Source organism: Sus scrofa, chromosome 13, assembly GCF_000003025.6.
Source record: "Sus scrofa isolate TJ Tabasco breed Duroc chromosome 13, Sscrofa11.1, whole genome shotgun sequence".
Classification (NCBI taxonomy): Eukaryota; Metazoa; Chordata; class Mammalia; order Artiodactyla; family Suidae; genus Sus; species Sus scrofa.
Window position 1 is genome coordinate 21832170 of NC_010455.5, and position 23497 is coordinate 21855666.

At 41.8% G+C, this 23497-nt stretch overlaps 1 protein-coding gene across 4 annotated transcripts in view; it reads right to left on the reverse strand.

Moving 5' to 3' along the window:
* Window positions 1–23497, reverse strand: part of MLH1 (mutL homolog 1) — an 86514-nt gene that overhangs the window by 40894 nt on the left and 22123 nt on the right. For all 4 annotated transcript variants that reach the window (XM_021068364.1, XM_021068365.1, XM_021068366.1 and 1 more), the window contains 4 exon segments: window positions 23343–23431; window positions 20991–21103; window positions 6232–6325; window positions 4836–4989 (listed from right to left, as the gene is read on the reverse strand). In XM_021068364.1, coding sequence (XP_020924023.1) covers window positions 4836–4989; window positions 6232–6325; window positions 20991–21057 — 315 coding nt within the window. In that variant the 5' untranslated portion in view covers window positions 21058–21103; window positions 23343–23431.

Consider the following 23497-nt stretch of genomic DNA (forward strand, 5'->3'; position numbering starts at 1 on the left):
AAAAAAAATGTTACTAGAGACTGCTAGGACACCAACCCATTTCCTTGCAAAATGATAATCAAAAGCATAGGACTCAGCATATACCCTTACTTTCTGGTATGAACTGTATTTCAGGATAACCTAGTAGCTCTAACAAATGAGGGAAAATTATTCTATACAGGAAAATTATGGTTAAGAAGAAATGATAAGGATCCAGCATTGCCATGAGTTGTGGTGTAGGTCGCAGACATGGCTCGGATCTGACGTTGCTGTGGCTGTGGCGTAGGCCGGGGGCAATAGCTCCGTTGAACTCCTAGCCTATGAACCTCCATATGCCGCGGGTGCGGCCCTAGAAAGACAAAAAGACCAAAAACAAACAAACAAAAATAATGATCTTGCAATCCTAACGAAGTAACATTCAAGCAATGGTCATTCATTGATGAATGGTGCAAACATTAAGCTAAGCACTGATGAGGAACTTTATGGTGAGTGAATCAAGCTGTCACCATCTGAGCCCTCTGATAAATCTTTTTCCTGCGCCGTATGGAAGTTCCCAGGATAGGGGTCAAATCAGAGCTACAGCTGCTGGCCTACAAGACAGCCACAGCAATGCCAGACCCAAGCGGCATCAGTGACTTATGTCACAGCCTGTGGCAATGCCAGATCCTTAACCACTGAGGGAGGTCAGGGATCAAACCTGCATCCTTACAGACACTGTATTAGGTTCTTAGCCCACTCAGCACAACCAGAGGAACTCCCTCTGATGATCTTAACACAACAGAACAAGTCATCATGTGCCTCCTGCTGGGATGGGATGGAAAGTACATGGCATCATCTATCACAAATTCTTACAAACCTTTTTTTAATCAAAATATAATCAGGCCTCCAGGAGTTCCTGTCATGGCTCAGTGGAAACAAGTCTGACTAGCATCCATGAGGACGCAGGTTTGATCCCTGGCCTTGCTCAGTGAGTTAAGGATCCGCTGTTGCCATGAGCTGTAGTGTAGGTCACAGACGTGGCTCGGATCTAGCGTTGCTGTGGCTGTGGCGTGGGCCAGCAGCTACAGGCTAAGGCTCTGATTCCACCCCTAGCCTGGGAAACTCCGTATGTCATAGGTGCAGCCCTAAAAAGACCAAAAAAAAAAAAAATATATATATATATATATATATATAAAATATATGTGTGTATATATATAAAATATATATATGTGTATATATATAATATATGTGTGTGTATATATATAATATATGTGTGTGTGTGTGTATATATATATATATATATATATATATATATAAAATAAAATCATGCCTCCAGATCTGATTTTCAGTTCATAGGAAATAAGGAGGATTCAAAGAAAGGATATTATGAAGAAACAATCTGCCAACCCAAAATGTGCATTTTTCCACAGGACACCTTTAAAATAAGCTAATGAGAATTATAAGAAAAAAGGAAGGGTGATTTTTCTAGTTTCAAAGAGATATAACCAAATATGAGTGGAACTTAATTAGATACAGATTTGAACCATGTGACTTTTATAAAAAGATTTTTTTTGAACAACTGGAGTATTTGAATGTGCATTGGATAGTGAATATTGTTACTATTGTGTTAGGTGTAAAAAGACATCATGACTGAATAAGGAAAAATTACTTTTAGATGCATAATGCAGTATTAGAGGAAAAATAAATGCCTGGAATCTGCTTTTAAATACTCCTCCCCAACGTCCACCCCAAGTGGGAGAGAAATAGAGAAAACAAAGATAGCCAATTGCTGATGACTTGTTGAAACTGTGTAATAAGTACATGGAGATTTTCTGTATTAGCTGCTTTTCTGTGTTTTTAGAAAGATTCACTAATAAAAAGTTAAACAATAAAAGTTAAAGTAGCTGGAGTTCCCATCGTGGCTCAGTGGTTAACGAATCTGACTGGCATCCATGAGGACCCAGGTTCTCAGTGGGTGGGTTAAGCTTGATCAGTGGGTTAAGCTGTGGTGCAGGTGGCAGATGCAGCTTGGATTCTGCATTGCCGTGGCTGTGGCGTAGGCCAGCAGTTACAGCTCCTATGGAGGCCTGGGAACCTCCATTTGCCATGGGTGCTGCCCTAAAAAGAAAAAAAAAAAAAAAGGTAAAGCAGCAACTCTGCTCAATAAGAAAAAATCTTTCTTCTTGGACAGTTAAAAACCCTTTCAGAGTTGCTGTTATGGCTCAGCAGGTTAGGGAACCAATCCCCTCCCCCGCAATTGTCCCTGTGAGGATGAGGGTTCAATCCCTGGCCCCGCTCAGTGGATTAAGCAGATGGAGCTTAGATCAGTGTTGCCGTGGCTATGGTGTAGACTGCATGTGTGGCTCAGATTCGATTCCTAGCCTGGGAACTTTCATACACTACAAGTGCAACTATTTAAAAACAAAACAAACAAAAACCTTAGAAAGCAGAAGTTAATGTAACTACTTTTCAGATGGTAATTTTAAAGTCCAGAAAAGTGAAATACCAGGTCCAATATAACAGAGTTGGAACGAACCACAAGAGACACCAGAGTTCCCAATTTCCATACCAAATGGCCTCACTGCAAACCAGGACTGTTGCAGTACTGGTCCACCGAGCACTAGTGCAAGGCACAAGATGGGGAGCAGGATGAACATGACCCAGGGTCAAAACGTCAGGAGCCAAGGTGACCTGCTGTTGTCAGGGCAAGAAGGTATTCTGAACACCCCACAAGAGCAGAGACAGTCTAAGTTTGGAGCCCTCCAACCCACAGAGCAAAGCACCAACAGAGGCAGGTCCTCTGACCCAGAAACCCACCTTCCTTCTGAAAACACTGGTCAGAACCATATAGACTTCTTTGGAAAATAAAACATAACCTAACTAAATGAATCTGCCTCGTGCAAGATAAGGCAAGGAGGGAAGCTGAGAGTTTCTATTCCCGGTGGTGAATCACTCTTCAATCATGGGCAAACTCCTTCCTTTGCTGGGACCTCAACCAGGACGCTCCTCTCCAACTCCACCTCCTATTCCAGGTCTATCCTCTCACCCTCCACTGGAGCCATGTCCTCTATCCAGACCTCTCCCCACTTCTCCCAAGTCGCAGTGGGTTTCTATCCACTTTCCACACTGCAGCCACAGGGCACTTCATAAAATGCAAACCAGACCCCATTAATTCCCATCAAGTCAAAGTCTAAACTCCTTAACTTGCTGATAAACACTCCTCCATCTGGCCTGAACCCTGCAGTGAACACAGGCCTTCAACATTCAGGCCCAGCGTCGCTGAATTCCAGCTGCACACGACAGCACCTGGTGAAGCTTTTAAAAAGTACTGCTGCCCACACCCCACCTCTTGAGATTGAATTGCGGAGGACCCAGGTTATTTTCTAAACATTTTCCAGGTGATTCTAACGGCAGCCATTGTGGATTCAGCACACTGGATTCAGCATGCTGAGCTTTCAGATCCTTTAAGACGTTCTCTTGCACACCCAGACCTTTATCCTCGCCCTTCCTCTGCCAGAAATGCCCTGTGAATTCTTTGCCCCCTTTGCCCACCCAACTCCTTCTCAGCCTTGGGGGCCCAGGCTCCACGTCCCTTCCTTCATGTCTCTGAGGCCCCAGCCCAGGACAGGCCCCACCCTTCCTCCTCCCAAGTCTGTTTTTCTCTCTCATGGGATGGAGACTCTAGGCAACCATGGGCGCCTCAGTGAAGGCAGGACGCCATCTGTCCAGGCCCACTAGGGAGCCTCAGTGCCTATTTGGGGAGTGAGCAGTAAAGGGTGCCAAGGCTGAGTAGGCAACAACAACAGACAACACCCGCCTACCAGGTCTGGGGCCCTTCCCTGGATCAGCTCCTGCTCTGAGGGCTCATGCTTACCTTCACCCTCGGTCCCAACAACCTCCAGGTGTGCGGGTCCCAGGGCAGGCTAGGCTGCCCCAAGTGTGCTCAATCTCACAGCTGATGCCTATGCTGTCTCCCATCTACGCTCTTTCTAAGTGGGTAACCGTGAATGCTCTTATGTGACATGCTCATCTGCCTGGTCATTTTCAAAGTTTTCAAAGAAGTAGGGCTCACAGAGGTCTGCTTGCTGCTTGCAGAACCTAGTGTAACTTTAACGGGGAAAATGTTTCCATTTCTGTAGCTTTGGGTCTGCTGTATTTCTGATGAACCCATTGCTCACTATGAATGTGGGACTGCCCAGAATCACATCATCTCAGAACTGGGACAGGACACTAGAGGTCATATTATCAACATGTTTATTTTTCAGATGGGAAAACTGACGCCCCAGAGATGGTGGAGTAGTTTAGAAGCAAAGCACTTAGAACCTGGATAATTGCAATAAGATGAATGGTGCCAGGCCCCAGACCAGACATACTACATTTGCTGTTGACCAGCTGCCTATAATTGTCCTTAAATGTGCAGGTGGCCAGTTCCACGTTTACTGAGGGAGATGGAGGCCAGGGAAGGTGAGTCACAGAGCAGTAACACCAAAGGCCCTGTTCCTTCCACTGCCTCCACAGGGCCTAGCCCCTGCTCTGTGCCCTAGGTATGTGGGGTCAGCCTCTCCTCTCAATGTCTCCAGTGCAGAACACAGGGGAGAGGCGGCTTACTCTGTTTCAGGACAGCTCATTTCCCTAGGGAGGCAGTCTAAGGCCCCAAAAGGAAGCAGAAAAACTCAGGCTTTATGACTCCAGGCCCAGGGATAACACCATTAGAAACTTCACAGTTGAGTTCAAAGAAGGAAATGCTGCTGGAAGAAAACTATCAATGTGAAAATTAGAGAGTCCTAAAGAAACAGTCAGAAATCTGAGCCCTCGAGTCTGACAGGGCACTGAAGGTACCAAAGGCACCAGAACAGGAGCAGGTGCTGCACCCCTACCTGGGTGAAGTAGGTCCTAGAGGCATTGGAGCCCAGGAGCCTGCTCTCAATGTGCTGCTGTACACGCTCCAGGATGCTGTCCTCATGCAGGAAGTGAACCTCGTGCTTCGTGGGGTGCACGTTGACATCCACGTTCTGGGGGCTGATTTCTAAACTGGCAGGAAAAAAGAGAACAGTTACCTCACACGATAGGGAATGGGGGCAAATTCACTCATCATGTACGTAGGTGGTAGCCTGAAGACTTGGGGAGGCCAAATGATACTGCAGTCAGGACTTCAAGGTCAAGTCTGAGTGACCTGAGTTCAAATGCCAACTCTGTTACTTGAGAGCTGAGTGGCTGTGGTAAGTTACAGCATCTTTCTCTGCCTTGGTTTCTCACTTGTGAACTGGACATAATACATGGTGGGGATTAAATTCACATAAAGTACTTTGCATGTACCCATTTGCCTGGCACGTTTACATATGTCAGCTGTTATTATTATCATTCCAGAACTAGCAGAATATCTCATTACATAACTCTGGGCCAAGGCACTTAACTTCTCTGGATTAGGTCTCCCATCTCTAACCACAAATCTGTCCCTACTTACTGGTCAGTATTACATAGAAATCAAAATAAAAATTGGCACAATATCATAAATCAATTATACTTTAATAAAAGTAAATAAAAAATAAAATATATGAGAACTTTATAACATTAAAATGTAACACTAAAGTCAGTTCAGGGAGTTCCCCATCATGGTGCAGCGGAAACAAATCCGACTAAGAACCATGAGGCTGCAGGTTTGATCCCTGGCCTCACTCAGTGGGTTAAGGATCTGGCATTGCCATGAGCTGTGGTGTAGGTCACAGATGTGGCTCAGATCCTGTATTGCTGTGGCTACGGTGTAGGCTGGCAGCTGTAGTTCTGATTAGACCCCTAGCCTGGGAACCTCCATATGCCATGGGTGTGGCCCTAAAAAGCAAAAAAAAATTAAAAAATAAAATCGGTTCAGACCCTGTGGCAGCTATCAACCTATTGCCTCAGTGCCAAATCAATCACCGTTCACTGCTGGCTCTGATAGCGGAGCTTTGCAGTATCAAGCTTTGTCGGTAGAGGCTAGACCCAAAGGGAGGAAAAGTTTTCCTGCCTGGTTCAGGGGCAAGACTGGTTATATCCACTTTCATTTCACCAACTCAATGCCTGGCACAAGGGAGGCTCTCAGTGGGATTCTGCATCAGGGGTGAATAAAGGAAAACTGTGCCCTCTACCTGTGAAAAGCGACAGAACACCTTTTGCCAGTGGGCATGGGATTCACTTTGACCCGGTTAATATCAAGTCTATCCTTTTCAAAGAGGACAGCTGGACAGAATTTCTCTTCCTTGTAACTCTTGGGTGAGGAATCTGGTGCTATATTACCTGAGGTACAGGAACGGATGTGTGTTTTTAGGCAAATAAGCTGCATACACCGTTTCTATGGCTTTTCTTAAGGAGGTTGACTCTACAAGACGATCTAGAAAATAAAAGTAAAATCTGTCCTGAGGGGTGAGGTGACAGATGCACATTCATACTATTCGTAAAATCAGCTCAGAAGAATGCCTCTGGGGTGCCATCCACATCAGCCTCCTAGGGAGGAAGGGCCCCCTTTACCATCACAACTCCCCTGCATTTCACTGTGGGCTTAGGGCACTCCTCTCACTTAAGCATCAGGAGCACAACAGGGCAGTCAATTTGCCTTCCTGCTCCCTTTCCCCTCCCCTCAGCCCAAGGCAGACCACATGCCCTTGCTCACACTTCTTATTCTGCAAACAAATTGTAGAGACCTGCTAGTGTGCCACGAGCTGGGAGACAAAGGCTGGTGAATAAACTAATTCCAAGTAGCATTGGTAACGACCACTGGGGGGACACAGGTGCTGAATGGTGAGGTGAGGGAGCAGTTACTTCTGCTCAGGGAGCTTTAACAGTGGGAAAGAGGGAGCCGACAGAGCACTTCAGGGTTAAGAGTGCATTTTCCAAGCATTTCAGGTGGTATGAGTATCTGAGTGCACCTTGAACGTAATTTAGAAAAATGAGGCAGGTTTGAAGAGGCAGAAAACAATAAAAGCTGGGAGAGATAAGACCAAAATCAGAGGACTACCTAGTTTCAGAGAACAAAGCTCTCCTTTCTCCCTAGACTGATGACCTCTGAGGTCTGTTGCCCTGAATTGGTGAAGGTGAGGGTATGTCACATCTTTTAATTTCCAATGAGAAAATGGGCCATGATCTTATCAATGAGGAGATTATATTGAGAGTTCACTATGCCCACAGCTGCCTCAATAATGTTGCTGTACTGTGTAACCTAACAAAAAGACAGCTGGAGGCCCTCTGCTGAGATTTCTGAACATGAGACACACTGAAGGAGTGTTCTTTGTCCCTGCCACCTGCATGAACCTGCACAGTGTATAGATAAGTGAAGGACACACATAAGAGTCTAACCTCTCCTGTTAATCTGGTCAGGATGCCCAGATTAGCTAATATTATTAACAGGACTGGGGGTGGGGGATGATTGGGGTGGGGTAACAACCCCACCAGAAACTCAGACATGAGCTACTCACATGGCACTTACACTAATTTTTGCTTGTCTATTCTATAGCCAAGTCATATGTTACAAACCAGTTACTGTCTATGATTAGGAAAAAAGTCAAATGAAAAACATTTTCTGAGCCTAGATTAAAGCAAGCTTTGCTAAACATCAGGTTTATATCCTTCCTAAAGAAGTAGGAAGTGTCCATGCTATTAATAAGCCCGTTTTAACAGACTATGTCTATACAACACTGGCTTCTTTCTCACTGTTTCCATGTTGCTTTGAACAACTGCTGTAAAGAATGCATATTCTAGGACATTTATGGCTGGTTATTACTGGAAATGGAAGGGGGAGGAAATAGATCATTTCCAATATCAAACAAATTAAATAAAATATTAAAAAATAATTGCTAACTGCTTTTAACAATAAAGGTTGAAGGACCCATATGATAAAAATAGTAAGAACTGAACAAATGGAAAGACACAGCTTGTTTTGGGACAGAAAAAGAAAAACTGAGTCAGATTATGCTGGGCTTATTTGTTGTTGCCCTGTCACTGTCTCTCAAAACTGCAACATGCAATTAAGTAAAAAGCAGCAAAATGCAAAGTAGTGTTTACTTAACAGGTAGCAATCATGTCAGCAGAAGATAACGCCTGGAAAGGAACTGAAGGAAACTCCAAATCTATTAGGTTCATTTCCTCCTGATTTCTAGTGCTGTCCTTTGTGCTGTAAATAATTTTCAGTCTTTAAAAAGAAAAATTTCAAAGGGCTTAGCATTCCCTTTTCTCACTTTAACAATACTGCCTGTCTTTAGGAGCTCATGCTGACTGGAGACTGGTGCCAGCCAATTATCAGTGGGCCTGCAGCAGAAGTGGGTATGGGGGGGGGGTGCCAGCAGCACTGGACTTTGTGGGCATGCATACTGTGTGGTAGGTGGCATATCAGAGTCACATGTCCCAGAAGACAGCTCCTAGGGAGGAGTACACAATGGCTCCTTTCCAGTGAGAGTGATCCACTCCCGCCTACCTCATGATGCAGTTTGGAACTAGATCTGGGGTCTTCTACTCCAACAGCTAAGAAGTAAACCTTGGCCCTGACAGTGCTGTGTCAACCACAGAGCAAAGAAAAGGCCCTTCCAATATCCAGTGCAGGTACTGGACACCACATCACCAAAAGGACTTGCATTAGGAAGTGGCATGGAGGAGTTCCTACTGTGGTGCACCAGGATCAGCAGTGTTTCTAGAGCTCTGGGACACAGGTTCGATCCCTGACCCAGCACAGTGGGCTAAGGATCAAGCATTGCTGCAACTGCAGGTCAGCCAAGAAACTACATATGCCACAGGGTGGCCAAAAAAGAAAAAGAAGAAAAAAGTGCTTTTTTTTAAAAGTGGTGTCCAGCCAATACTAAAAATTATTAAAAGTGAGACAAAATAGTTTGAATTAGTTGGTTAATTTGGTCACCACCTTGTTTGGGGCTTTTTTTGGGGGGGCCTTTTTAGGGCCACACATGTGGCATATGCAAGTTCCCAAGCTAGGGGTCAAATCAGAGCTGCAGCTGTCAGCCTACGCCACAGTTCACTTCAATGCCAGATCCTTAACCCACTGAGCGGGGTCAGGGATTCAACCCCTGTCCTCATGGATACTAGTTGGGTTTGTTACCACTGAGCCACAATGGGAACTCCCCCCAACTTCTTTTATACATATTTTTTATCATTTGATTATATAATGTTTCTAATTAGCAAGCTAGATTTCTCTCAAAATCAATTATTAAGTATATAGTTTGAGTGAAATGTAATCTGAACTTTGTTTCACTGACTTCATTAAAATATGTCAAACATGGTTAAAGATTCTATTCTGTCTTTCCAGCTAACTTACATTTTCATTATAAATGCAGAGCACTGAACCATGAGTTAGATTTTAACCTTTTCACCTAAACGTAGAAAAGCTAACAGTTGAATTCTTGAAAACTGGATAGTTGAGAAGTACTTATATATTTATTTCTGCCAGAAACCATGATGCCTGAAAGGTCTTCTTTAAATAGAAAAGAAGCAAGAACATACAGGAAAGGTACAATCACAATAGAACAGGAAAATATGTAAAATAATTGAAGATCACTTTTAACCTATGTATTGGCTTATTTAAAACAATCAAAAGACTTTGTAAAAGTGACTATAACTACAATAAACAGAAATAGGATAACGATAAACAGGAACATGTAAAATAGCATCAAAGTCGCAAAATGCGGGGCAGGGAAATAAGAAAATGTAGATTTTGGAGTTCCCATTGTGGCTCAGCAGTAACACAGCCAACCAGTATCATGAGGACACAAGTTCGAACCCTGGCCCTGCTCCATGGGTTAATGATACAGCATTGCCGTGAGCTCTGGTGTATGTTGAAGACAAAACTCAGATCTGGTGTTGCTATGGCTGTGGTAGAGGCTGACAGGTGCAGATCCAATTCAACCCCTAGCCTGGGAAACCTCCATATGCCACAGATATGGCCCTAAAAAGGGAAAAAAAAAAAAAAAAAAAGGAAGAAAAAGAAAAGTTTAAAAAGAAAGAAAATGTGGATTTTTTTAGAATATGTTTAAGCTTTTATGGCTATTAGGCTAAAGCAAATAGATATAGTTATGAGTTAACATACTTGAAAACTATGGTAACCACAAATCCAAAACACATAACAGATTCACAATAATCTCAAGCATAATATAAAAGAAAACCATCAAACCAAAAAGAAAAACTAAAAATAAGGAAGAAAGAAAAAATACAAAATCAACTGGAAAACTATGTTTATGATGGCAATATATACATATTTATCAATAATTACTTTAGGAGTTCCTGTCTTGGCTCAGCAGTAACAAACCTGACTAGTATCCATGAGGACACAGGTGCAATCCCTAGCCTTGCTCAGTGGGTTAAGAATCTGGTGTTGCCATAAGCCAAGGTGTAGGTCACACACATGGCTTGGATCCCGCACTGCTGTGGCTGTGGCCAGCAGATGTAGCTCCAATTCGACCCCTAGCCTGGGAACATCTATATCCTGGAAGTACGGCACTGAAAAAAAAAAAAAAAAAAAAGCAGGAAAAAAATTACTTTAAAAAATGGACAAAATGCTCCTATCAAAAGACGTAAGAGTGGCAAATTATATAATAACACAAGAACCTACAATATGCTGCCTACAAGAGACCCACTTTAGGGCAAAAGGCATAGAGATTGAACATGAGGGGATGGAAAACATATTTCATGAAAATGGAAAAGACAAGAAAGTGAGGGAAGTAATACTTGTATCAGACAAAACAGACTTTAAAAACAAAGGCCAAGGACTTCCCGTCATGGCACAGTGGTTAACAAATCTGACTAGGAACCATGAGGTTGTGGGTTCGATCCCTGGCCTTGCTCAGTGGGTTAAGGATCCGGCGTTGCTGTGAGCTGTAGTGTAGGTTGCAGATGCGGCTCAGATCCTGTGTTGCTGTGGTTCTGACGTAGGCCAGCGGCTACAGCTCTGATTAGACCCCTAGCCTGGGAATCTCCATATGCTGCGGAAGCAGCCCTAGAAAAGACAAAAAAAATAAAAATAAAACAAAGGCAAGGAGTTCCTGTTGTGGCACAGCAAAAATGAATCTGACTAGTATCCATGAGGATGCGGGTTCGATCCCTGGCCTTGCTCAGTGCGTCAGAGATCCAGCATTGCCATGAGCTGTGGTGTAGGTTGCAGATGTGGCTCAGATCCTGCATTGCTATGGCTGTGGTTCAGGCCAGCAGCTGTAGCTCTGATTTGACTCCTAGCCTGGGAACTTCCATATGCCACAGGAGCAGCCCTAAAAAGCAAAATAAAATAAAATAAAATAACAAAGACCATATTATGATAAAAGGATCAATAAAAGAAGACATTATACTTGTTAACACATACACACCCAATACAAGAGCACCTAAATACATAAAACAAATACTAACAGATATAAAGGAATAAACTGACAGGAACACAATAATAGCAGGACACTTTAATACTGCACTGACATCAATGGAAAGATCTCCCAAGCAAAAAAATCAATAAGGTAACAGAGATCCTAAACCATACACTACAACAGTTACACCTATTTTACATCTATAGGACACTACATCCAAAAAAAACAAGAATACACATTCTTTTCAAGGGAGCATGAAACATCCTCCAAGATAGACTGCATACTAGGTCACAAAACAAGCATCAACAAATTTAAGACAATGGAAATTATTTCAAGCTTATTTTCTTACCACAACAACATGAGATTAGAAATTACTCACAGAAGAAAAAATGAGAGAAAAAATTACATGGAGACTAAACAACATGCTACGAAAAAAGCAGTGGGTCAACAATGAAGTCAAAGATTAAATATAAAAACATCTTGAGGAGTTCCCGTCGTGGCGCAGTGGTTAACGAATCTGACTAGGAACCATGAGGTTGCGGGTTTGGTCCCTGCCCTTGCTCAGTGGGTTAACGATCCAGCGTTGCTGTGAGCTGTGGTGTAGGTTGCAGACGCGGCTCAGATCCCACGTTGCTGTGGCTCTGGCGTAGGCCAGTGGCTACAGCTCTGATTCAACCCCTAGCCTGGGAACCTCCATATGCCGCAGGAGCGGCCCAAGAAATAGCAACAACAACAACAAAAAAGACCAAAAATAAATAAATAAATAAATAAAATTAAATTAAAAAAATAAAATTCAGAAAAAAATAAAAATATCTTGAGACAAATGACAATGAAAACATAACCATTGCACAGCAAAGGAAACCCAAAAGAAAACAAAAAGACAACTTACAGAATGGGAGAAAATAGTTTCAAATGATGCAACTGACAAGGGCTTAATCTCTAGAATATATAAACAACTTATACAACCCAACAGCAAAAAAGCCAATCAATCAATGGAAAAATGGGGAAAAGACCTGAAGAGACTGTTCTCCCAGGAAGATATACAGATGGCCAGCAAACACATGAAAAAAATGCTCAACATCGCTGATTATAAGAGAAATGCAAATCAAAACTACCATGAGATACCACTTCACACCAGTCAGAATGGCCCTCATTAATAAATCCACAAATAACAAGTGCTGGAGGGGCTGTGGAGAAAAGGGAACCCTCCTGCACTGCTGGTGGGAATGTAAACTGGTACAGCCATTAGGGAGAACAGTTTGGAGATACCTTAGAAATCTATACATAGAATTTCCATATGACCCCGCAATCCCACTCTTGGGCATCTATCCGGACAAAACTCTACTTAAAAGAGACACCTGCACCCACATGTTCATTGCAGCACTATTCACAATAGCCAGGACATGGAAACAACCCAAATGTCCATCAACAGATGATTGGATTCAGAAGATGTGGTATATATACACAATGGAATCCTACTCACCATAAAAAAGAATGACATCATGCCATTTGCAGCAACATGGATGGAACTAGAGAATCTCATCCTGAGTGAAATGAGCCAGAAAGACAAATACCATATGATATCACTTATAACTGGAATCCAATATCCAGCACAAATGAACATCTCCTCAGAAAAGAAAATTATGGACTTGGAGAAGAGACTTGTGGCTGCCTGATGGGAGGGGGAGGGAGTGGGAGGGATCAGGAGCTTGGGCTTATCAGACACAACTTAGAATAGATTTACAAGGAGATCCTGCTGAATAGCATTGAGAACTTGTCTAGATACTCATGTTTCAACAGAAGAAAAGGTGGGGGAAAAAATGTAATTGTAATGTATACATGTAAGGATAACCTGACCCCCTTGCTGTACAGTGGGAAAATTAAAAAAAAAAAAAAAAAGAAAACATAACCATACAAAATTTAGGATTTGTCACTGTTGCACTGTGGGTTAAATGAACTGGCTGTCTATGTGGCAGTGCCAGTTAGATCGCTGGGTGGGTGCAGTGGGTTAAAGGATCCAGCATTGCCACAGCTGCAGTGTAAGTTCTCTGCTGCAGCTGGATTCAATCCCTGACCCAGGAACTTCCATATGCCAAGAGTGCAGCCAAAAAGGGAAAAAAACGAAACAAAATGTATGGAAGATAGCAAAATAGTCCTAAAGGGAAGTTTGTGGTGATACAGGCCTTGCCCAATAAACAAGGAAAAAACCTCAAATAAACAACCTAACATACTACCCAAAATAAGGAAAAGAAAAACAAACGAAACATAAAGTTAACAAAAAGGAAGGAAATAATAAAATTTCAGAAGGGATATAAACAAAATAGAGGTTAAAAAAAATAGAAAAAAATTAATAAAAACAAAGAGCTAGATTTTTGAAAGGATTAACAAAAAAGGCACAAACCTCTAGCCATGCTAACCAGAAAGAAAGGAGGACCCAAATAAACAAAGTAAGAAATGAAAGGGGGGAAGTAACAATCAACATTGCAGAAACACAAAAATTAAGAAATTACTATGAATAGTTAACTGCCCAAAAAATGGACAACCTAGAAAAAATGTGAAAAATTTTACAAACATACAACCTGCCCAAACTTAATCAAGAATAGATAGGGAAGTTCCCGTTGTCGCACAGTGGTTAATGAATCCAACTAGGAACCATGAGGTTGCGGGTTCGATCCCTAACCTTGCTCAGTGGGTTAACGATCCGGTGTTGCTGTGAGCTGTGGTGTAGGTAGCAGATGCGGCTCGGATCCCACGTTGCTGTAGCTCTGGTGTAGGCCGGCAGCTACAGGGCCAATTAGACCCCTAGCCTGGGAACCTCCATATGCCACGGAAGCGGCTCAAGAAAAGGCAAAAAGACAAAAAAAAAAAAAAAAAAAGAATAAATAGATAGGGAGATACTGTTGTGGCTCAGCAGTAACAAACCCAACTAGTATCCGTGAGGACACATGTTCAATCCCTGGCCTTGCTCAGTGGGTTAAGAATCTGGTGTTGTCATGACCAGTTGTGTAGATCAAAGACGAGGCTCAGATCTTGCATTGCTATAGCTGTAGTACAGGTGGACAGCTACAGCTCTGATTCCATCCCTAGCCAGGGAACTTTCATACGTCACAGGTATGGCCCTAAAAAGACAAAAAAAAAAAAGAAGAAGAAGAAGAAAAAATAGATATTTGAACAGACCCATCACTAGAAGTGGGATAGTCTATAATAAAAAAATAAAAAAAAAAAAAATCCCTGCAAACAAAAGTCCAGGACCAGATGGCTTCCCTGGGGATTTCTACCAAGTGTATAATGAAGAACTTATACCAATCCTTCTCAAACTCTTCCAAGGACTGAAGTGGAAACACTCCCAAAGTCATTCTATGAAGCCACCATCACCCTGATACCAAAGCCAAAGACACTACCAAACAAGAAAATTACAGGCCAATATCTTTTTTTTTTTTTTTTTTTTTTTTTTTGTCTTTTCTAGGGCCGCACCCGCGGCATATGGAGGTTCCCAGGTTAGGGGTCTAATTGTAGCTGTAGCCGCCGGCCTATGCCACAGCCACAGCAACTCAGGATCCGAGCTGCGTCTGAGACCTACACCACAGCCCATGGCAACGCCGGATCCTTGACCCACTGAGCAAGGCCAGGGATCGAACCTGCAACCTCATGGTTCCTAGTCAGATTTGTTAACCACTGAGCCACAATGGAACTTTTTTTTTTCTTTCTTTTTTTTTTTTTTTTGTATAGGCTAATATCTTTGATGATTTTGGACACAAAAATCCTCAACAAAATACGAGTAAATCAATCTAACAACACATAAAAAAGATCATACACCATGACCAACCTGGAATCATTCCAGGGTCATTAACAATGGTTCAACATACACATATCAAAGTGATACACCATATCAACAAAAACCAAAAACCACACGGTCATCTCAAGATTCAGAAAAAGGATTTAATAAAATTCAACATTCATTCACGAAAAAATTCTCACCAAGGTGAGTAGAACCTCAAAATAGTAAAAAGCAATTTACAAACAAACCCACAGCCAATATTTTGCTCAATAGTGAAAAGCTGAAAGCCTTCCTACTAAATCCTGGAACAAGACAAGGATGCGCATTCTCCCTGTTTCTATTCAACATAGTACTAGAATTCCTAGCCTCAGCAATTAGATTAGAAAAAGAAATAAACAATATTCAAACTGGAAGAAAAGAGGTGAAATTGTCATTATATGTAGACAACAAGATATACTATGTAGAAAACCCTAAAGACTCCGCACAAAAACTATTACAACAAATAAATGAATTCAGCAAGGCAGCAGGATACAAGATTAATATACAGAAATCTGCTGCTTTTCTTTAACAAAATATCAGAAAGTAAAAAAAAAAAATCCTGTTTTAAATCACATCAATATATATATTTCATAAGATCCCTATCGAATTACCCATGACATTACGCATATAAATAGAACAAACAGTCCTAAACTTTACATGGAAAAGTGTGGTATTGGCACACAAACAGACATAGGATAAATGGAACAGGATAGAAAGCCCATACTGATGGTCAGTCTTCAACAAAGGAGGCAAGAATATACAACGGAGAAAAGACAGTCTCTTCAACAAAGTGGTGTTTGGAAAGATGGACAGCTGTATGTAAATCAATGAAGTCAGAGCACTCCTTCACACCATACACAAAAGTAAACTCAAAATGGCTTAAAGACAAATATAAGAAGTGACACCACTAAACTCCTAGAAAAAAACATAGGCAAAACATTCTACAAATATAAGAAGTGACACCATTAAACTCCTAGGGAAAAACATAGGCAAACATTCTCTGACATAAACCGTAGCAATACTTTCTTAGATCAGTCTCCCAAAGCAAAATAAATAAAAACAAAAATTAAAACATGAGACCAAATTAAACTATAAGCTTTTGCACAGCAAAGAAAACTATATACAAAATGAAAAGACAACATAAAGACTGAGAGAAAACACTTGCAAACAATGTGACCAACAAGGGGTTTTGTTTGTTTGTTTTTTAAGGGAGGCAACTGTGGCATATGAAGTTCCCAGGGTAGGGGTCGAATCACCACAGCCACAGCAACACTGGATCCAAGCTGCATCTGCAACCTCATGGCAACACCAAATCCATCCCCACGGATATTCATTAGGTTCATTACTCCTGAGCCACAATGTGAACTCCCCCAACAAGGGCTTAATTTCCAAACTATACAAACAGCTCACACAACTCAGTATCAAAAAAACAACCCCAATGCAGTTCCCCTGGTGGCAGAGTGGGTTAAGAATCATGTTAAGGATTAGATGTTGTCACTGCAGTGCCTCAGGTCACTGCTGCGGCTCAGGTTCAATCCATGGCCCTGGAACTGTTGTATGCAAGAGGCATGGTCAAAAAGAAAAAAAAAAAAAAAAAAAATGAGGACAGGACATAAACAGACATTTCTCTGAAGAAGACAGATGGCCAATAGGCACAAGAAAATATAGTCAACATTGCTAATTATTAGAAAAATTCAAATCAAAACTACCATGAGGTATCAGCTCACACCAGTGAGAACGACCACCATAAAGCCTACAGATAATAAATACTGGAGACGGTGTGGAGAAAAGGGAAACCTCCTATGCCAACAATTGTTAGTGGGAGTGCAAACTGGTATAGCCACTATGGAAAACAGCATGGAGTTTCCTTCAAAAACTAAAAATAGAGTTAGCAGCAATCCCACTCCTGGGCATATAACCACAAAAGACAAAAACTCTAATTCAAAAACATGCACCACAACGTTGAAGCATCACTATTTACAATAGCCAAAACATGGAAGCAACCTAAGTGTCCATCAACAGATGAATAGTCTTCAATATCTGCAAATCAGTCAATGTGATATAGCACGTCAACAAACTGAAGAATAAAAACCTTATGACCATCTCAATAGATGCAGAAAAAGCTTTTGACAAAATTCATCACCCATTTCTAATAAAAACTCTCCAGAAAGTGGGCAAAGAGGGAACCTACCTCAACATAACAAAAGCCATGTATGACAAACCCACAACTAAAATCATTCTTGGGAGCTCTCGTCATGGTTCAGTGGTTAACGAATCCAACTGGGAACCATGAGGTTGCAGGTTTGATCCCTGGCCTTGCTCAGTGGGTTAAGGATCCGGCATTGCCGTGAGCTTTGGTGTAGCTTGCAGACTTGGCTCGGATCCTGCATTGCTGTGGCTGTGGTGTAGGCCGGTGGCTACAGTGCCGATTAGACCCCTAGCCTGGGAACCTCCATACGCTATGGGAGCAGCCCTAGAAAAGACAAAAATAAAATAAAAAAAAGAAATCAACTGCTTTTCTATATACTAATGATGAAAGATCAGAAGCAGAAATTAGGGAAACAATCCCATTTATCATCATATCAGAAAGAGTAAAATACCTAGGAATAAACCTACCTAAAGAGACAAAAGACCTGTAAGCTAAAAACTATAAGACAATGATCAAAGAAATCAAAGATGACACAAACAGATGGAAAGATATACCATGCTCTTAGATTGGAAGAATCAATATTGTCAAAATGGCTATACTCTCCAAGAAAATCTACAGATTCAAGGCAATCCCTGACAATTATCAATAACATTCTTCACAGAACTAGGACCAAAAAGTTTAAATTTGTATGGAAACACAAAAGGCCTTGAATAGCCAAAGCAATACTGAAAAAGAAAAACAGATCTAGAGGAATCAGGCTTTCTGACTTCAGACTACACTACAAAGCTAAAGTAATCAAAATAGTATGGTACTGGCACAAAAACAGAAATATATATCAGTGGAACAAGATAGAAAGCCCAGAAATAAACCCAAGCACCTATGGTCAACTAATCTATGACAAAGGAGGCAAGAACATACGGAGGAGGAAAGACAGTCTCTTCAATAAGCAGTGCTGGGAAAACTGGACAGCTACATAGAAAAGAATGAAATAAGAACATTCCCTAACACCATGCACACACTAAAAAAAACCCTAAAAACATATCAAAGACCTAAATGTTAAGGACAGATATGATAAAACTCCAAGAGGAAAACACTCTTTGACATAAACTGCAGCAATATCTTGTTTGATCCACCTCCTAGAATAATAACAATAAAAACAAAAATAAACCAATGGGACCTAACAACTTAAATCTTTTGCAAAGCAAAGGAAACAATAAAAACACAAAAAGACAACACAGAAAATAAGACAAAATATTTGCCAAAGAATCAACCAACAAGGTATTAATCGCCAAACATCTCATGGAGATTTATATCAAAAAAACAAACAACCCAATCAGAAAATGGGCAGAAGATCTCAACAGACATTTCCCCAAAGAAGACACACAGATGGCCAAAATGATGAAAAGATGCTCAACATCACTAAATTATTAGAAACATGTAAGTCAAAACTACAATGAGGTATCACCCACACCAGAATGGCCACCATCAAAAAGTCTACAAACAGGGAGCTCCCATTGTGGCTCAGTTGGTTGAGGACCTAATGTTGTCTCTGTGAGAATGAGGGTTTGATCCTTAGCCTCACTTAGTAAGTTAGGAATTCAGCATTGCTTCAAGCTGTAGTGCCGGTCACAGATGCAGCTCAGATCTGGTGTTGCCGTGGCTGTGGCATAGGTCCCACCTACAGCTCCAATTCGACCCCTGGTCCAGGAACTTCCATTTACCACAGGTGCAGCCATAAAAAGAAAAAAGCTACAAGCAATAAACGCTGGAGAGGATATGGAGAAAAAAGAACCATCTCACACTATTGGTGGGAATGTAAATTGGTGCAATCACTATAGAGAACAGTATGCAGCTTCCATAAAAAACTAAATATAGAACTACCATATGATCTGGGAATCCCACTCCTTGGCATATACCCAGAGAAAACACTTATTTGAAAAGATACACATACCCCAATGTTTACTGCAACACTTTACAATAGCTAAGACATGGAAGTAACCAAAATATCCATGGACAGAGGAATAGATAAAGTAAATGCTGTACACGTGTACAATGGAATATTATTCAGCCATTACGAAGAATGAAATAATGCCATTTGCAGCAACATGGATGGACCTAGAGATTATCATACTAAGTGAAATAAATCAGACAAAGAAAGACAAATACCACATATCACTTCTACATGGACTCTAATTAAAAAGTGATAAAAAGGAAGAGTTCCCATTGTGACTCAGCAGGTGATGAACCCAACTCATATCCATGAGGATGCAGATTTGATCCCTGGCCTTGCTCATTAGGTTGAGGATCTGGCACTGCCGTGAGCTGTAGTATAGGTCACAGATGTGGCTGGATCCCGAGTTGCTGTGGCTATGGTGAAGACTGGCAGCTGCAGCTCTGAATAAACCCCCTAGTCTGGGAACTTCCATATGCTGCAGATGTAGTCCTCAAAAGCTAAAAAACACACACAGCAACTTATTTAAAAAACAGAAATAGGAGTTCCCACTGTGGCACAACAGGATCAGTGGTGTCTATGAAGCCTTGAGACACAGGTTCAATCCTAGGCCTGGCAGAGTGGGTTAAAGGATCTAGCATTCTCACAGCTACAGCACAGATCACAACTATGGCTCAAATCAACCCCTGGCCCTGGAAACCCATATGCCGTGAGGCATCCAAAAAAGAAAAAAGAAAAAAATAGGTAAATAAATAAATAAACTCAGATTTACAGCAACATGGATGGACCCAGAGATTATCATACTATGTAAAGTAAGTTAGACAAAGAAAGACAAATATCATATGAAATCAGTTGTAAGTGGAATCTTAAAAATTAATATGGAGTTCCCATCATGGCATAGTGGTTAACGAATTCGACTAGGAACCATGAGGTTGTGGGTTCGATCCCTGGCCTTACTCAGTGGGTCAAGGATCCAGAAATGCCATGAGCTGTGGTGTAGGTTGCAGATGCAGCTCCGATCCCATGTTGCTGTGGCTGTGGCATAGGCCCACGGCTACAGCTCTGATTGGACCCCTAGCCTGGGAACCTCCATATGCCGCAGGAGCAGCCCTAGAAAAGGCAAAAAGACCAAAAAAATTAATAATAATAATATAAATGAACTTATTTACAGAGAAATAGACTCACAGACATAGAAAACAAACTTATGATTACCAAAAGGAAAGGGAAGGAGGGAAAAATCAGGAATATGGGATTAATTGACATACACCAATATATATAAAATAGATAAACAATAGGATTTGCTGTGTCACATATGGAACTATTATAAATTTATATTTAACAATATATTGTAGCTGTATTATAAATCAACTATAATTAAAAAAAAAAAAAAAAAAACCCAAGAAACACTGCCTGCACCTGTGTGCTGCTGTGCAACTTCCAAAGCTAGACCTTGATCTATGGAGAGAACAGAGATCTGCCCAGGGCCTGCTGTTTGTAAAGGTTCCAATGCCAGCAGACAAAGAGGCTGGACTGGCTCATAAGGGCCTGGGATGCCCTCTCCTGAGCGCCCTTCTCAGAGGCAAGAACCAGACTCCGAAACTGTCAGCTGCAATAATAAGCACATGAGGGGAGGCTGAGTGGACTCAGGGCAAAAAACACAACTACTTCCTAATCAAACCACATCTTGGTATGAGGTTTCCCTGAGTGTAATCAAACCTGTGGATGAGGAATTTTTCCATGGTCCCCTAAAGTTCCCTGTGGATAGATTTTCCCACATGGCTCTTTCTCACTTACGGTTGATGAAGAGTAAGAAGATGCACTTCTTCACCGAGTAGTTTGCATTGGATATGTACCCATTCATTTTGAAGGCGAGGGTTTTATCCTCACATTCAACTTCTATCAGTTCTCTAGTTGGAAAAGAGAAATATTAAGGCTTTTGAAAAAAACTGGAAAATTCAAGCATTCTAAGGAATGAGCGTTGGAAAAAATCAGGGCTCCATCCAATAAACTAACTCTGCCAAATGTGGACCCCAGAGACTTGGTCCGCTGGAGTCCTCCAGGCCCACTCATCCATCCACTCAACCACCCATCTGTCCATCCACCGACCCACGTACCCACCCAGCCAGTGTGCTCAAGCACTTATGCTACATGCAAGCACACTGTAACTGCTGGGACACAACCAAGTCCAGACTCTGAGACCTTATTTTGCTAAAACTTTTATATATCTTAGTAACTTAGTCCCAAAGATAAGATTCCAAAGAGCTCATCTCTGCTGAATCCCTTACTCTGCTGACAAGCACCAGGACAGGGCTCCAGTGTGGTGTTCTCCAGGCTGTGTTTATGCACAGAAGAGGCTAACAGGTGAAAGGAAGTGCTCTTAGGAGTTGAGATGAGTATCTCTGCCTGAGGGCTACCCCAAGCACGGATGGAGCTGCCAGGAAATCACCTACTGATGGCTAGTTAATTCCTCCTTGTCTTTTGTATCCCAGGGATTACTTCTTCAAAGCTTCAGTGGCAAGCCCTCTCCCTGATCCCAGGAGATCCCCCCACCCTATACTTTTCCTCTGAGGCATCTGACAGTCACTAACGAATGACACCATTATTATTCTGTGTCTTGAAAACTAGAGCATGAGTCTGAGGGCAAGAATCCTTTCTGCTTTAATTCCCTACTATTTATCTCCACCAAACAGCACAGCACCCAGCAAAGAGCAGGCACTCAGCAAGCACTTGTTGGAAGGACCATGGATGCTTTTCAGGCAGTGATATGAGCTCCAAGAGAAGCAGAGGGCACAGATCACTGTGCTTCCCACAATGAACCAGCAAACCCTCTCTTCCCAAAATGTCTCAAGAGGCTGGTGTTTGGGGAACTGTTGCTCTATGGGACTGCCAATCTCTTACAGTCCCTAAGCATTTCATAACAACTAATTCTGAGTCTTGAAATTTGGTCAAGAAGCTCTTAAAAGTTTTACTGTACAACAGAGCTCTTTGTTCTGGAAGCACAATTGAAAAAATAATTGTTTAACACTTAGTAAGAAAAGATTAAATAAAAGCATACTGACTGTTCCCTACTTAGAAACCTGGTTTTACCCAAGGATGAGTAATCTGTCCTTCAAAGTAGAAAACTGGGTTCTGGGATGCTGCTTCTGCTTTTAAAATTACTGAAAAAGTTAGGTCAGGGGCTGTCTCATTCAACAGTGTACCTCTACCTCCACACCTGCTGTACACCTAGCATACAGAAGGCTCTTCGTATTTCTTCCCTCAGATTATGACCTAAGCACTCTGGGCTTTGCAAAGTTCTGAGATTTGGCTACAGATGTGTGATGCAAATGATGGTTTTCACCCACAGAGGGGAGTGCTGTGAGCAATCTATAATACAAGCAATTTCCCCACTTAGGCTTTCCTAGACAATGAAGATATAGTGACATAAAACTGTTTTGTCACCAGACAGGAATGGCTTTAAGGGCAGAAATATTTGTCTTTATACCCTTAACTTCTGGCACAAAGCCTGGACTATGGGAGATAATTAATAAATGTTGAATGATAATAAACACAATTGTAAAGTGATGACAATGAAAACACAAGGAAAAGGGGTAGCACTGGTAGATGACAGAATTCTCCTACTAGAAATATTTTGGGGGGTTCCTGTGGTGGCTCTGTGGTTAACGAATCCGACTAGGAATCACGGAGTTGCAGGTTTGATCCCTGGCCTTGCTCAGTGGGTTAAAGATCCGGCATTGCCATGAGCTGTGGTTGTAGATCACAGACACAACTCAGATCCTGCGTTGCTGTGGCTGTGGCTGTGGCCAGCGGCTACAGGTCTGATTGGACCCCTAGCCTGGATCCTCCATGTGCCGTGGGTGCAGCCCTAGAAAAGCAAAAAGACCCAAAAAAAAAAAAAAAAAAAAAAGAAGAAGAAGAAGAAAGAAATATTGTGAAGACAGAGACCTAGAGAGACCACACTGATTTACAGCTAGAGCATCTAGATGACACACACCAAAGAAGGGGTGATTACATGAAATAACCTGAAGCATGACAGTAAGCCTGAAGCATGAAATTATGCCTGCATATTTGCATCAAGTCTTAAGGCAGGTGTTAATAGATTCCAAAATAAGAGAAGATTTTTAAAAATATAAATTATCAACATACCGGCTGACAGCATTTCCAAAAATGGAGCGAATGTTGTCCACGGTTGTGGCATTGGGCAGTGTCCTAACGTCGGCTACTGTCTCACCTTGCTGATAAACAGAACAGGAGATCCGACTTACTGTCTCAGAGGGCTCATTGAAACAACATAACCTTCT